This window comes from Micromesistius poutassou, assembly GCF_964030765.1.
Source record: "Micromesistius poutassou genome assembly, chromosome: 20".
Classification (NCBI taxonomy): Eukaryota; Metazoa; Chordata; class Actinopteri; order Gadiformes; family Gadidae; genus Micromesistius; species Micromesistius poutassou.
This window is the reverse complement of record NC_140290.1, coordinates 10,076,134-10,091,583: the sequence shown is the minus strand read 5'-3', so window position 1 is coordinate 10,091,583 and position 15,450 is coordinate 10,076,134. Positions and strand designations below refer to the sequence as shown.

General features: G+C 44.6%; 2 protein-coding genes across 2 annotated transcripts; both read left to right on the top strand.

Moving 5' to 3' along the window:
* The first annotated feature begins 800 nt into the window (after window positions 1–800).
* csnk2b (casein kinase 2, beta polypeptide) lies at window positions 801–5,449 on the top strand. Its single transcript, XM_084485068.1, has 7 exons — window positions 801–910; window positions 1,474–1,557; window positions 1,895–1,997; window positions 2,395–2,510; window positions 3,151–3,226; window positions 3,772–3,961; window positions 4,299–5,449. The coding sequence occupies exons 2-7, from the start codon at window positions 1,486–1,488 to the stop codon at window positions 4,387–4,389; spliced, it is 648 nt and encodes a 215-aa protein (XP_084341194.1). The 5' UTR covers window positions 801–910; window positions 1,474–1,485; the 3' UTR covers window positions 4,390–5,449.
* Window positions 5,450–8,790: 3,341 nt separating this feature from the next.
* Window positions 8,791–14,690, top strand: LOC311365515 (prostate stem cell antigen-like). The gene is made up of 3 exons (XM_084485072.1): window positions 8,791–8,919; window positions 13,066–13,176; window positions 14,023–14,690. The coding sequence occupies exons 1-3, from the start codon at window positions 8,868–8,870 to the stop codon at window positions 14,247–14,249; spliced, it is 390 nt and encodes a 129-aa protein (XP_084341198.1). The 5' UTR covers window positions 8,791–8,867; the 3' UTR covers window positions 14,250–14,690.
* The last annotated feature ends 760 nt before the right edge of the window (window positions 14,691–15,450 follow it).

Here is a 15,450-nt window from a genome sequence, read left to right as displayed (position 1 = left end):
GCCACAGATCACCCCCCATTTCTCCCTCCTTCCTGAGCGGTGAACGTCATGCCCATAGTGTATGTACCCCATGTTTAAGAGAAGAAGAAAAAAAAACGTGTATTCCTGAAATACTGAATAGATTGTACTATATTTCCAGCGTTACCAAGGTACCGGGCGTGCTTCAGAACTGACCTAGCGTTTATGGTTTATTAAAAGGAACACACATGTATGTATATTGGTATGTTTCGTCTCCTCTCCCCGCCCCCTTCCACCCCTCCACCCCCCCGACTTACATTCCCATAAACAAATGTTGCCATTTTTTTTAAGTTTAAGGGAGCAATGTACAAGCAGAGAAGTGTCTTATTATAATAAAATTATACAGAGGAAAAAGTTAAATAAACTTCTTTTGTTTTAAAGGAAAGTACTTTGTCTGTGATCTTTGCTGAATCTTTGTTGATTTTCTTGCGTAAAGGTATTATATATGATTGTCCTGCACAAATTTATGAGTTAAATGAATAATAATTTAAAATTAATTGTTAATATTTGGTGAGGGATACAATTATGTTTCACGGAGGTACTACTTACTTTAAAGACGATCACCAATAGCAGAATACAGCATATTTACAGTTCATAGTAAATCGCTGATATTCCAACCACTTACAAATTTCCAACAATTCAAAGTCATAAACATTCTATCTTTATTAGAATCCTAACCCTAAAATAAAAATTACATTTCCTAAACAGACCAATGGGGAGCCACGCACGACACCGTGGGTGTAGACGTCATCACGCAAAGAAGAGAACGTCATATTGCGTGGAACGCGTCATTCAGAGAAGACTGGGAGGTGGTGTCCATCTTATTGATACCGCAAGATAACACACTTTTGACTTATTTAACAGTCACAGTTCCAATAAGGTGTAATATAAGGTAAGTAACGATATGCTCCCACGAACACGATTATTCGTGTTTCCACACAGAGTGTATCGTGAAGGCCCGGGCGGCCGGATCTCTAATGCGGCGTTTGGCCCGTCGGTGCGCCATGTTGGATCTCACCTAGGACGCTGAGCTAATGCTAGCTTAGCTTACCCGGCTAGGCTGCTAAAGCTAATGCCTTATTATCATTTCGATTAAAAAAAGGAGATTGGTAGATGATGTTCACGACGCTAGACTTGACGCTTTGGACGTCAGGTGTCACAAGCGCTCCGCGTGTGACGGGTCCAGAACCGTGTGTGTGTGTGTGAGAGTGAGAGTTGCTGAGCTCCACTGCTGTCCGGGGAGAGGGGCTTAGGGGGGTATGGTGAAACCCAGGACGACATAAACATGTCCGAGTCCTCATGTATTTAGAAAGACCAACCAGATCCTAATCCGAATTATTGCCCTGTATTATAGCTGTATTCAAGTCGTTTCCAGTGTGTGTGTGTGTGTGTGTGTGTGTGTGTGTCCTGGCTGTCCTCAAGTCTTCATAGTTGGCCTGTGTGTGTTCTCCACAGTCCTCTTCAGAGATGAGTAGCTCAGAGGAAGTGTCATGGATCTCCTGGTTCTGTGGATTGCGGGGAAACGAATTTTTCTGTGAAGTAAGCAAAGAACACCAAGACGTCCACACCTTACGACACATTTTATCATGAGGTGTTAATTCTGTACATGGGAATGTGTACGGTGTACTATAAAAACACAGGGTGATGCTAATGAAAACAACAGAAGTTCATTCCTAATTATAATATATATTTTTTTGTCTATAACACATCGACTTCTTTGAGTATTTGAGTATAACTAACGTGGTCTCTTGTTCTGAAACCCTTGTGTTAACATTGCAACGATTGTTAGTTTATCTTCTGTGTGTGAGAGACGTATCACACCTCATCCAGTCCCACTATCGATCTCCTATCTGATCTCCTCTGTGCTCCTCACCAGGTGGATGAGGACTACATCCAGGACAAGTTTAACCTGACGGGTCTCAACGAACAGGTGCCCCACTACCGCCAGGCTCTGGACATGATCCTGGACCTGGAGCCAGGTCAGACACCTCTGGCCTACTTTTAAACCAGTGGGGGGGAAGAGTGTCACAGGGTGGTGTGGTATTTGTTCCCGGGTTCGATCCCCAATGAGGTTACCTGTAGGCTCCTTTGAGCAAGTGTAACATGGTTGTAACAAGCTCAAGTTGCAAAAATCGCAGCTATGTCGCTATATGTAGGCATAAGCCCCGCCCACTTCTCCGTACTGCAACACTACCTGCTGTAGGACTTAAGGTTCAAGCTCAATAGAAAAGCACTCATGGTGTCTCAGAAATAACAGGTTCTACAGGCCTGCCGTTCCACTGAGCAGAGAGAAGGGCCTCTTTTCATGGTTTTCTGTGACATGACCGGCTGGATGATGTCGTGACCCCGTTTGTTGTCCCCCCCCCCCCCCCCCAGATGAGGAGCTGGAGGACAACCCCAACCAGAGCGACCTTATTGAGCAGGCGGCCGAGATGCTTTACGGCCTGATCCACGCCCGCTACATCCTCACCAACCGCGGCATCGCCCAGATGGTAGTGTGTGTGTGTGTGTGTGTGTGTGTGTGTGTGTGTGTGTGTGTGTGTGTGTGTGTGTGTGTGTGTGTGTGTGTGTGTGTGTGTGTGTGTGTGTGTGTGTGTGTGTGTGTGTGTGTGTGTGTGTGTTCCTGTCTCTGAAAGTGTGTGTGTGGCCGAAACCAGTGTTGCAAGGTGTTTCTCTCTCAGTGGGTTTGTGTCTCTCTCACTATTTCTTAATGTGTGTGAGACTGCAGAACAATTTGAGTAGCCACAGTGACTGTACACACAGTTTATTGACGGACTGAACGCCATAACCTTAAAGGGCCTTTCCATTGATCCGGTAAAGTCCGGCTTTATGCGGCTCTCACGCCTCGGGGTCGATCCGTTTGCTCAACCTTTTAGAGGCAGCCTCCTGGGCAGGGGTTCCCCTGCGTGTACAGCTGTTACAACTCTACCTACTGTCAAAGGATTTCCCATGATTCATGTATTTTCCACGGTTGAGGAAGGTTTTTTTAATTTTTTAATAGTAAGAACTACACACAGAATACTGAATAAATAAATATATCTGCGTACTTAATGAAAAATGTCAACATTACATGTAGTTGAGGTAAACCTTAAATGCTGAATTGTTGCATCTTTTCTATTGTTTCCCCCCCAGTTGGAGAAGTACCAACAGGGGGACTTTGGCTATTGTCCCCGGGTCTACTGTGAGAACCAGCCCATGCTGCCCATCGGTGAGTCCACAGTCCAGCAGGGCTCCCCTAACCCTGGCTCAGATCTGAAACATAGGACCCCCCCTAGTCCAGCGTTATAAACACTGTTATTGCTATTGGGTAATGTAGGCCTGTATAAAAAGTAAATAACGACCCACTCACCATTTGAACCTAGAGTTGAGGCCTGTTTACACATTTAAATAAAGGCCTCTCTCACTCGCTCCTTATTGTTCTCCTCTGAGCCACAGAATTTGAATTAGCCGATCATTGAATGACATTCTTGCATCTATGACCATACCTCATTTTCTCCCCCTTTTCCTCCCTCCCTCTCATCCTCTCTCTCCCCCTTTATCCTCTTTTGCTACCTCTCTTCCTCTCTCCTCCCTCCCCCTTCCCTTTGTCCCTCGTGCCTCCCTTTCTCCCTCCCCTCTATGTTTCTTTCCATCCCTTCCACTCATCCCTCCCCCCTATTCATTCCCCTCTTTCCATCTCTCCCCTCTATCCCTTCTTGCTCTCATCCCTCCTCCCTCCCATCTCTACTCTCTCCCCGCTCCCTCCCCCTCCAGGTCTGTCAGACATCCCCGGCGAGGCGATGGTGAAGCTGTACTGCCCCAAGTGCATGGACGTCTACACCCCCAAGTCATCCCGCCACCACCACACTGACGGGGCCTACTTCGGCACCGGCTTCCCCCACATGCTCTTCATGGTGCACCCAGAGTACCGGCCCAAGAGGCCCGCCAACCAGTTTGTCCCCAGGTGGGTGGCTTTAGGACCAGGCGGCACACGGTTCATCCCACATGGGGACTGGAGTGTCACAAAAGAGATTTCAATACATTTTCATTTAGGGCATTTATTACAATAAGTACATTTTTCAGAACAAAGAGAAATAACAATATATCTCTGTCAGTACAGTAAGGATGTTCATAGAACCAAGTGCCAAGCACTAACAATTGTTAGTAACCCACTCCCCGGATACAATCAATAAGTGTGTGTGTTGCAGTTTATACACAAGCTGCACCACTTTATAACACACCAACGAGAGATCTCTCTAACCAACCTGTCTTGTGTGTTTCCCCCTGTCGCTCTCTCTCAGGCTCTACGGCTTCAAGATCCACCCCATGGCCTACCAGCTGCAGCTGCAGGCCGCGTCCAGCTTCAAGAGCCCCGTGAAGGCCATTCGCTAAGGCCCCCGGGGGCCCACACACCTGGAAATACGATGAGAGAAGGAGGATGGGGTCACCTGCATGGAACTTCCTGTCCAGGCGATACTACTTCCTGCTGGAGACTGTATTATTATTATTATTATTATTTGTGTTTTCTAGTTTAGGGAGAAATGGAGGGTGGGGTGGGGGGTGAACAAAGATGTATAAATGATAAAAAGCGCACATGCCCAGATGACATGCACCACCATGGTCAACACAGACACATACACAAGCCAACACACACACACACACACACGCACACCAAACTCCCCGGTGCCAATGCGGTCTCAACAGAGCTCAGTTTTCTCGGTTGCGTTTAACAACCTTTTTTTTTTCGTTTTCTTTCATTTACAACAATGTCTGTTCGGTTTGAGTCCAGAGTAGAGAAAGCTATTCGAGTGCAGTGAGTTTCAAATGTAGTTTATATTTTTTTCCGGACCTGTAGTTTAAGCGTGAAAGGAATCCCCCATGCCCAGTTATACAGCAGTTTTAGGTTTCAACCGCTGAAAAATATTTTTTTTTTTAAACTTTTTTCTCCCCCGTGTGGTCCGACAGCGCCCCCTGTCGGTGAGACCTTGCTATGTGTTGGTACCGCTACATAGAGAGAATGTAAACGTCCCTACATTAACCCTACTGGCCCTTTTTTATAAGACCGTTTAAAGACCAGTGCGGTCTCACTGGACTCGCAACAAAGAGGAGCTCATACTTCGCCTGCTCTGATTCTACTAGCATCCTTCTTCATTCATAGTAGAATTATTTATTTCCGGATGTGTCAAGAAAAAAACACCATACCAGACGATCTCCTGAGAGTCCCGCCCCCCCTCCCCACCTCATGTCTCCTCCCGGCGGGCCCAGTTTGTTCGACATTGATAGATTTTTTTTTTTGATTTACATTTATTGATTTTTCCTTCCCCCCCTCAGATCAATAAGGATACTATGTCTTCATCCCACTTTTAATTAATAATGTATGCGTGTTGTCATTGTTTCCGTGGAAAGTGAGCAGGATTTGGAGTTCACAATAAACTTCTATTTTCTTTTCATACGTCGGTGTCCATGTCTTTCTTGGATGAGGCTGCTGTTCTTAAATTGGCCACCAGGTGTCCCCTCAGAGTAGTTTGTGTGCAAAAGTGGAATATAAACTTAACTTTCATTACGTATGTAATAAAAATAATCGAATATTAAACCATAATTACTATTATCAGCGTTGACTTCATGAGGATTAACGGCACTCAAAACCCTTGAGTGCGCCTCTATTTGTGCTCAAACAGACGTTGAGTCCTCCTGGGTGTGGCGATACTAATATGTCACAAGACGTGACTCACCCGCTTGACATTCAAAGGGTCGCACAGCAAAAAAAAAAGTGCTGAATAAACAAGGCATACAATAGCAAACAAACACACCTATTTCCCATTATCTCGTATTTCATTATGACAAATGTCCCAATTTGTTTATGTGAAATAAATCCAGGTGGATGTAATGTCGAATATATCCAAAACTCGACGGGAGATATGGAAAAGTTGTGTAAAACAGCAGATAAACCAGCACTCCCAGACCCTCCGAGCCCTCACACCCTGGTGTTGGGAGGACAGCACCTGTGGAATGCGAGCAGTCCACCATCAATCCTGGGTTCATGACTCATGAAGGGTTGATTTTCCCTACAACAGTATCCAAGGGAAATAAGCTGGACGGGCTTCTACTGGGTCACATTTTCCATGGAGAACCGCCTAGAGAAGATCCCAGCCACTGGAAGTCAGACCACAGAGCGACCCGATTGAAACCAGGGCCTCTGCAGGCTGGAGCACCGGGGTATTGGGTGTGGTATCCCGGCATGCGGCCAGATCTCCTGGAGGAATTGGGTGTGCTTGTTGACTGGGGCCTAGTGTTTGTCGTGTCAGATGTTCACACGCAACACGCATTCAAATGTTGAATCACCATGCTTCGGACATCACATGCTTTCCCCTTATTCCGATGGGACCCGTCACTTCTCCCTCCTAACTCGATATAAAGGGCAGCACACCGCTATGACACAATGACACATGACCCTACTAATAAGCATTTTTTTGTGTTTATCATGATTGTTCGTGATCCGCCATCTACGGCTTTGACCTGAAATAAAAAAAGTAATGGATGAAGAAAAGTCACCCTAAGACTTAAATAAACACAAAAGTAGTGAAAAGACAAAAAAACAACCTAGCGTGCCGTTCATGGGACAAGGGTTCCATGGGCAACAAAAAGAGGAAACAGCCACAGGAAACCTCCTTGTAGTTTTTTCTTTTTTCCAAAGATGACTCGGGGGAATTCACTTTCAGAGTTCTGTTGTTTCCCATGTCATCTGTTTCAGCTGTCTTTAAATAGCCCAGGTACTCGACCACACAGTCTGCATCATCACTCATGTGATGTGATGTCTTGTATGCCCTCTTTGCGATTGATGTGGTGTGGACATAACGTCAGGTTGTGTACTTATTTGAGTTGACCATTGGTCTGACGTGCACGCTCTTTTCTAAAGACATTGTCTGCCGTCTCTTTTGTTACGTTTCTAAAGAGTTGGACTCGCATACGCCCAGGACAAGCTCAGACTTGCGAGGCTTAATGCTATATTGCAGCACAACAAAATGGTTCATGTGAATGAAACTGCAGCCTAGCTAGCCCTGCAAGGATTTATGTCAGGTATTAACAAGGCATGTAATCCCATCCATGGTTTATCCCATCTTCTACTTATTGATTTCTCTGTTTTTATAGAAAACGGAACTTGCCCCTTCTGGTAAACCAATGTTCACCTTGGCTCACCCATAACCTGTACCACAGTACAGGGATCGACATCCCCATGTATATCAAAAGTAGACCTACAAGGTGCTTTTAAAGTGGACGTAGCCATCTTAGCTGAGGGATTTCCAAGGCCTGCTTGGTTTTGGGTGCGACTCTACAGTTCCAGGCAGAGCTTGACTGGAAGGAACACACTGATAATTGGCTCATAGGATCACTTCTACCCCTCCTGTCATCCTTGCATCCCACAGAATATTACATCACTTATGGGCATGGTCGCATTCCAAAACACATGTCGTCACCGGGCGCAGTAGTGTTAAACATAGTAGTAAACATGTGCTTGCCTTGCCCGGCCTTATCCCGAATAAAATCTACTACATTAAAGGTAAACAGTCTGCTCTGTATGTTGTGGCTAACAACACACAGGGCCACCAAGTGTTAAATCCCTGTAGCCCAAGGTCATGGGACCTGCTCTGTCGTTCCCTGAATCCCCCAGAGCTATTGGAAAGAAACATCACTGATTATTACCACAAAAAGTAAAGAGGGAATGGATACGAATGCACAACTCACATCAACATCCTGCTATGCTCAGGTTGTTGGACACATATTTACATTGACTTTCAGGGCATTTAGCAGACGCTTTTATCCAGAGCGAATTACAATAAGTACATTTGTCAGAAGAAAGAGAAACAACAATATATCGCTGCCGGTACAGTAAGGATGTTCATAGAACCAAGTGCCAAGGACTAACAATCGCTAGGTTAACCCATTCCCTGCATACAACAAAGATAGCTAGGATGCTTAGATGCTACAGAAGTACTATTTTTAAGTGCCAGGACATAGAATACCACAATAAGTACACAAAAGACACAAAACAAATAAGTCATCCACCTGCAGCCCAACTTGTACACATTAGCAGGCTGTGTGTGTGTGTGTGTGTGTGTGTGTGTGTGTGTCTTTAGAGTCGTTTGACACCAGTTCAGAGGTTTTAATAAGATGGAATTGACAGAGGCCCAAGTCCCGAGGAATTGAATAATGCAAAACAAACCTATTCCTATTTGAGGGAACAAAGAGGCACAGAAATACAGCTATAGGCTATGGCTGTTCTTGCTTTCCATAACTAACATAGTAAGCCTATTGAGGTCAAAGCTGCATATATTGTAGTTTGCCTTTTAACTGATTAACAGATGTGTCCGGCTGCATTGGTGGTAAACAAATACCAGGTATGGTCATGCGATGAAATGGCTTTCTTGAAACTATTAATAACTGCTATTATTTGTTTTCCAAAAAAGCAGTAATTATATAGGCCTACTGGAAGAAAATCCCGAAAAGGTTTTTAAAGTTTTCCAAAGTTGGTTTATTTTGGTCGTGTAATGTTTGTGTTTGGTTTAAAATGAGTTTCGATCATATCCGCAAAGATGAGACGACAAAAACCGTTTAAACTTTTTCTATGTGGATACTTTTCCTCACCTGTCCGGATTGTCTTAGAGGCGGTCTCCATTTTGATTGTGGGATCCAACAGGTGGGCGCTGAGGCCCCAGTCCTGCCTGTAATTGGTTAACGGTGACACCGCGAGACGTGGGTGGAATATTATAAATAGTGGGATGGCGCGCAGTCACCGCTCTAACCTGGGATAACGGTCATCGTACGGACGCACTTCTACAGCTCCAGGAACTCATCTGCAAACATCTGCCAATATGAACGGAATTATCATCCGCGTCTTCGCAGCTGGACTTTTCCTCGCAGTCGGTAAGGAAAACTTTATGTATTGCGCTTTTTCTTTTTTTTTCTAACCCACTTTACTTGTACTATTAAGAGTCAGATTATACAAATAAACTGTTCAAAAGTAAAAGCCTTATAAACTAAATCCCAAAATACATAATAGTTAGTAGCCTAGTCTATGCAATTCCAAGTAGCTAGTTGGATAAAATGTTAGGAAAAAAGTAGCCTGACAGGATAATTAGGCAATAACGTGTATAATATGTCACCAAACCATAAATATCACGCATCCCTGGAATCTGGTTGACTATTTATTAGTGCGCTTAATATAAAACCATCAAATAATACACACACGTTTCATGTAAATACACATGAATATGAACAGAGAGGCACAGATATCTTCAACCTTTAAGTGTGGGATTTTAGGGATTTTAGGGATTCTGTAGTAATTTCCCAGATCAACAAACGGCTCCATGAATAGGGCGTGTGTACACATGTGCCTTATCTGTTAAAATAAGTTACTCAAGATAAGTCATAATGCAGGTCCCGACTTGTCAGGATGTTTCGTGAGAAATTCCTCCTCATGTTTCTAGCGGTCCTGACACACAGAGCACGGTTCCCCGGGGGCGGGGCCCGACCTAGGCATCGCGTACGGTGCATCGAGACGCTTTTCTTGTGCATTGTGTTTTTATCGGCCCTGGTGCGTCTCTCGTTTCGCACCACACCCCGTAATGCGCGATCCGTTTCAAAACCTGTCGAGCTCATCAGGGATACAATTTCCTTGTTTTTTACTTTTGGGACTCGATTGAAAATGTGTTGTAGATGTAGACTGGAAGGTTTTTTTTGTATTCTACCTCTGTAATTGTGATATTGTTATTTGCTATTTTTTGGTTGAATAATTACTAGTTCTACTAGCTACTTTTACCTTTACCGTTTTCTTTAACAGAAGCAGCGCTGTTTGCTGACCAACGGTAAACAAGCCCCAGGGGATTACAAACCCTGGGTGTAGACTCACCCTATCCCTCCTTTTCCTGCTTCATGCTTCTTGTAAATATGCCTTTTTAAAGATGTTTTAACCTATTCATTCCAATGACCCTCTAAACAGGGACGGATGGAAACTTATTAAACGCTCCAATATCTATGGCACGTAGATTCATACCAAGCCCCACCCTATTCTAACTGTCCTTTTAACTGACCGTTCTAATTTGACCCACAGTCTCCAGGCCACTGTTAATAAGAGAATTTTAATCAATAAACACTGTGGGTTAGGAGAGCCACTGATAATCAGCAACCCTCTCAAATCCATGGACCCGAACCCGAGACGGCTGTTAGTTACGGGTTTCCAGCCTACCAGGAGAGAACCGCATTTATTCAACCAAAGTATACTTTTATTTTGTCAACGAGGTGTGGCCCCATTTCCTATTTCCAGCCAGAAGTCCTGACGCCCTCTGGCCACCAGAGGTCGCCCAGGTGACCGCCCTGTCATCGCTGCGTGTTGCAAGGTCGACAGCCAGATACGCTTATCCATCTAGAACTACGATAAGCATTCCCTACTAGTTTATCTACAGGGGTCGAATATGAATATAGCTGGCGTCTAAGCAAAAGCTAGATCCTATTTATTCAGACCCGAACACCTGAGTTTGTGTTTTCCTACCCAGGTAAAACAAACATGTGCGGTGTCGTGTGACTATCCGGCTTCAGTGAGTGCCCCCGGGTGGGGCCCCATTTGCCCAGCGCCCTCCCCATGACATTTGACTTTTAGGTCGGTCGGCTTACGCCCTCTGGTGGTGTACAGTGGTAGTTACTCGATAGGGAATAACAGCATTTCATAGTATTGCTCTGAGTATTTAAATAGTACGCCAATGATCGTGCTAGCCGGCTGTTAAGATTTAGAATTAAAGCAAATGGGCGTTGCTAACTTCCCCCAGTGCATACAGTAGATATAATGATGGAGACAAAAATTAAAGGTAAAAAAAAATTAGTAATTTTTTCATTGTGTAATCATTGTGAGAAAAAAAGGCATTGCCCTAAAAACGTGTCAATGTTTGGGTTCCCCATCCATGTCTATTTTGGATATAAATTAGCAAGTGCTTGTGAAACAATGTAAAGGGACTACCTGGCAACGCAGTGGCATTACCTATAGGTTGGACTAGAATCACAAGATGGGTTTGTGATGTCATGGGAATTGCCCACATACTTTTTTCTTTGTTATTTTACGTTTAGTGGGCGGAGGCAGTCTGGAAACTGACCTGCCCTGACCTTAATAAGGCGTGCAACATTCATGGCTCCTTTGTCACTAATGCTGTCATTATAGAACTAGTATCCAGTCGTTATGAAATGACATCAATAGCACACAATCATTGCTTTATTTATTTATATATTCAATAAACTTCTGTGTTTCTATTACATTAGACATTTTCTTTCTTAAAAATCGATCTACTGCACATTCAACCATGTATTATTCACATATCACAAATTCAATGGAATAACAGGTTGGAAAAGTACACTGCCGATGCATTTTCTCAGTAGAGAGAAGTACACAGTCGATACAATGGAAAAGTACACAGTGGATAAGATGGCAAAGTACACAGTGATTACAATAGAAAGTATCCAGGCAAAGAGGTGACCATGTGATGTTTACTCGCTGTGGGCTGACTGAGGTACTTTGATAAGGAACACTAAACACTGAGGACACCAGAATAAGTGTTTTGTGTGTGTGTATGAATTTCGGTAACCAGATTCTCCTCCTCCACAAAAGTTTGGGTGCGGCCGAAACCTGTGTGTGTGTGTGTGTGTGTGTGTGTGTGTGTGTGTGTGTGTGTGTGTGTGTGTGTGTGTGTGTGTGTGTGTGTGTGTGTGTGTGTGTGTGTGTGTGTGTGTGTGTGTGTGTGTGTGTGTGTGTGTGTGTGTGTGTGTGTCTCTGAATGTGTGTGTCTATTTGTGTCCCTCAGTGCGTGTGGATACTGGTTATGCCTCATCTTTGCGGTGGAAACTCTGCCCGTAATCATTGGACGTGAGAGAACATGAACAACAAGTATTATAGTGTCCGTGTTTACTAGTCTGAAGTGAGTCCTTCAGGCTAAACCTCATTCCCTATCTCCATGGCTACTCCTACCTGCCGGCGCGGGCGTCCCTGGGCCTAGCATTAGCTCTGTGTGAGCTGTAATCACGAAACAGTAAAAACCTTACTGTATGTTAGCCTGTGCTGGCTGCGAGTGTCACGCAGCACTCCTCCTGATGTCACTTCCTCTCTGTACTGGAAATGCTGGAGGGGGGGGGGGGGATATAGATGACAAACGAAAAAGCTAAAATGGCACTTGTGAAATCCTTAAGTCTCTGTTCCTCAGACCCAAAGGTCTTAAAGTGTGTGTGTGTGTGTGTGTGTGTGTGTGTGTGTGTGTGTGTGTGTGTGTGTGTGTGTGTGTGTGTGTGTGTGTGTGTGTGTGTGTGTGTGTGTGTGTGTGTGTGTGTGTGTGTGTGTGTGTGTGTGTGTGTGTGTGTGTGTGTACAGCACTAGCCCCTCCAGTCATTGTCTCCTGTGGGAGAGGACATGACAACAGAGTTAAGCTGTACTTTGTTGAGCCGTGGAGTTAAACTACGGCTCAACCTCCCTGGAAAGCAAACAGTTGTAATGCAGGGAGGGTCTGAACAAACAGGAGACACGGCTCCATGGTTCACTGACGGAGGATGGAGACGATGGGGTACACAGCGGTAGGCTCCGCATTGAGGCTCAGGGCAGTCTGGCGGTGAGGGCGCCTGACTCCCCGATGAAAGGTCCTGGGTTTGATCCCGGACATCCGTAGGTGTCCGAGTGTGACTTGCCCTGACCCTTAGCCGGTGTGTTGAAGGAGAACCTCCACGCCCGGCGGCTACTCTCTAACGTAAGAGGGTGCTCCTTCATATACAGTACATGATGATAATTTGTTTCATTTCTCAGTTTCCGTCAAAATATGGTGGAAAGGTTTGGAGCATTGACGTCATCCGTCCTATCGGAGCCCCGAGCGATGATATCATGTCTTGTAGGAGGAGACAGCGGAGTTTGACTTTCCCTTTTTAAGGAAATCCATCTGGACTCACTAAACGAGGATGCTTGAGCTAAAAGTTTTCCTCATGGTTGAAATGTAATAATGCTAATTGTAATAATGCTAATTGTCTCTGTGTCTGTCCCACCCACAGCCCACGCGTTGCAGTGCTACAAATGTGATTTTGGCATTGGCAGCTTGTGTCTGACCACCCAGACAAAGTGCAGCATGGGAGAGCAGTGCTTCAGCGGCAAGGCGGAAGCAGGTGAGCGTGCACCGTCGCAACACACAGAGCCATAGAGATACATGCGGGTCACTCCAGACCTTACCCTCGCCCCATACCCTGTATGGGGCGAGGGTAAGGCCTGGGTAATAGCTGCTGTCGGAGGTTGCTCGCGGCCTACCTGCCGGGCGGCATTCCTCCCGGGCGGCATTCCTCCGCAGGAATGTTGCACAACTTCCCAGTTTATTGATTCCAATGAGAATAGACTCGCTACTGTGGCGGAGGAACATTTTGAGTAGTCGATGTTTCAGATTTAAACTGTCTAATACCTGGGCTGGGAAATTGAACCATGCAGCCACTTGACCAGTGGTAAGATATTAATGTGTGGAAGGTGTTGACTCGCAGCCCAAAGGTTCTGTGTTTGAACCGCAGTGTCTTCATCCTTACCTGTAGGCATCGACCAACTATATATCGGTCTATATATGATAAGAATGTAATTGGTAGACTAAGAGCAATCCATTCCCACTATTATTCAATTAAAGCCATGAAAAGTCTATGTGCGTTTCAGCATTTTTAATGTGCCTTTTGCTGTAGTTGAGCTACACTTCTAAACTGTGTTTCAAATGATCCTGGGGAGACTATAATAACAATGAAATTATAACAAACATCCATCTGCAAAGGAGGTCTGATCCACTACGATAGCTCCACCCCCTTAGTTTCTCTGTCTGTTCCGACGGCCCGTACCCTCCACAGCTGAGGGTTAGATGATGAGTGTCCTCTTAAGCATATCTCACTCATCATCTAACCCTCCACATCTGAGGGTTAGATGATGAGTGTCCTCTTAAGCATATCTCATCTCTCATCTTAAATAATGCTCTGGTTCCCCAGCTGGCTTTGTGCCCATCATGACAAAGGGCTGTCTGGAAACATCCAAATGCAACCTGACAAGCACGACCTCCCTGCCCGGCAGCTCCAACGCTACCGTCTACTCGATCCTGAAGACCTGCTGCAACACGGATCTCTGCAACGCGGCGCCCGGGGCCAACGGCCTGCCCCTGCTGCCCCTAATGCTGGCCTCCTTCACCTCCCTCCTCATGGCCACCATCGTGGTCTGAGGAGCACACACACACATACATGGAGATGTACAGACACACACACACAAAGGGATATGTGCACACACACGCACTCGCGCACACACGCATGGAGATACATACAAGCACATACACACAAAGATTGAGACCTAAATACACGCACACACACACACATTCACAGAGATAGAAACACACACACACACACACACACACACAGAGAGATATGTACATACGCACACACAGATTAATTTGTATACACACACTCTTGTTATACAATCCTACTTATACACTTATCTGCACAGCCAATCTGCCAAAAGGTGCACTATAAAGAGAACCACACACAGGCCATGGTGGAGCTGGTCTATGTCTGATCCAAAATATTTTTATTATGTCATGACTCTATGAAACCTTTTTTTGAGTCTGTGCTGTTCATGTTTATAACAATTAAACAATTGGTTTCCTCTCCATTGTGAGTGTTTTTCTTTTTGTGTGCAGTTGTAACACAACGTGAGTGTGAATGGTAATTAGGATGCAGTAGAGTGCTGGTCACAGGGACGGCTTGATGTGTCGCTACAAAATAATGTAGAAATGAATACCTTAACATGAGCACCATTTGTAAATGATAACTAGACTTCTATTTAACTGTAGCTAATCATGTTAAAAGGACTAATTGATGATTAGAAAACCCTGAAATTATGTTAGCACAGTCGAATAAAGGTGAGTTGTCATGGAAAACATGAAATTGTCTGGGTGACCCCAAACTTTTGGTAGTGTGTGACTATATATATATATATATATATATATATATATATAGACATCATAAACCTTTGCATCAAAAACGACTCATCGAAATCCATTGAGAAATGTAACCGATACGTTTTTTTTCAATGCGGCTTCTATGTTTATATGCCGTTGGTGAAAAGGAGCCTGTTGCTTCACTGCTCTGGTTGGACTGGTCCAACATCTTCTCGCTCCAAAACGAGGAGACATTCTTTCAGTGATGAGGACGAGGCCCCGGGGCTGTGTCAGATACTACCTCAGTATTTCACTCTGTAAGGTTCACTCTTAAACATTTTAAATCAGGCAGGGGGTTTTCTCTGAGTAAATAAATAGATTAATAAATGAACACATAGCAACGTGAATAAAGTAAAAGACAAACAAACAAGTACATTTTAATTTTATTAATTTTATTAATATATTAAATCATTTAATGCCTGTAATCTTG

What these genes read in the sequence shown, in the direction of transcription:
- csnk2b (XM_084485068.1), top strand. Translation starts at nt 1,486, where the DNA reads ATGAGTAGCTCAGAGGAAGTGTCATGGATCTCCTGGTTCTGTGGATTG. An exon ending in GAAACGAATTTTTCTGTGAA is followed by an intron (nt 1,558 to 1,894) that starts GTAAGCAAAGAA and finishes GCTCCTCACCAG; the next exon opens with GTGGATGAGGACTACATCCA. An exon ending in CCAGCCCATGCTGCCCATCG is followed by an intron (nt 3,227 to 3,771) that starts GTGAGTCCACAG and finishes CTCCCCCTCCAG; the next exon opens with GTCTGTCAGACATCCCCGGC.
- LOC311365515 (XM_084485072.1), top strand. Translation starts at nt 8,868, where the DNA reads ATGAACGGAATTATCATCCGCGTCTTCGCAGCTGGACTTTTCCTCGCA. An exon ending in TGGACTTTTCCTCGCAGTCG is followed by an intron (nt 8,920 to 13,065) that starts GTAAGGAAAACT and finishes TCCCACCCACAG; the next exon opens with CCCACGCGTTGCAGTGCTAC. An exon ending in CAGCGGCAAGGCGGAAGCAG is followed by an intron (nt 13,177 to 14,022) that starts GTGAGCGTGCAC and finishes CTGGTTCCCCAG; the next exon opens with CTGGCTTTGTGCCCATCATG.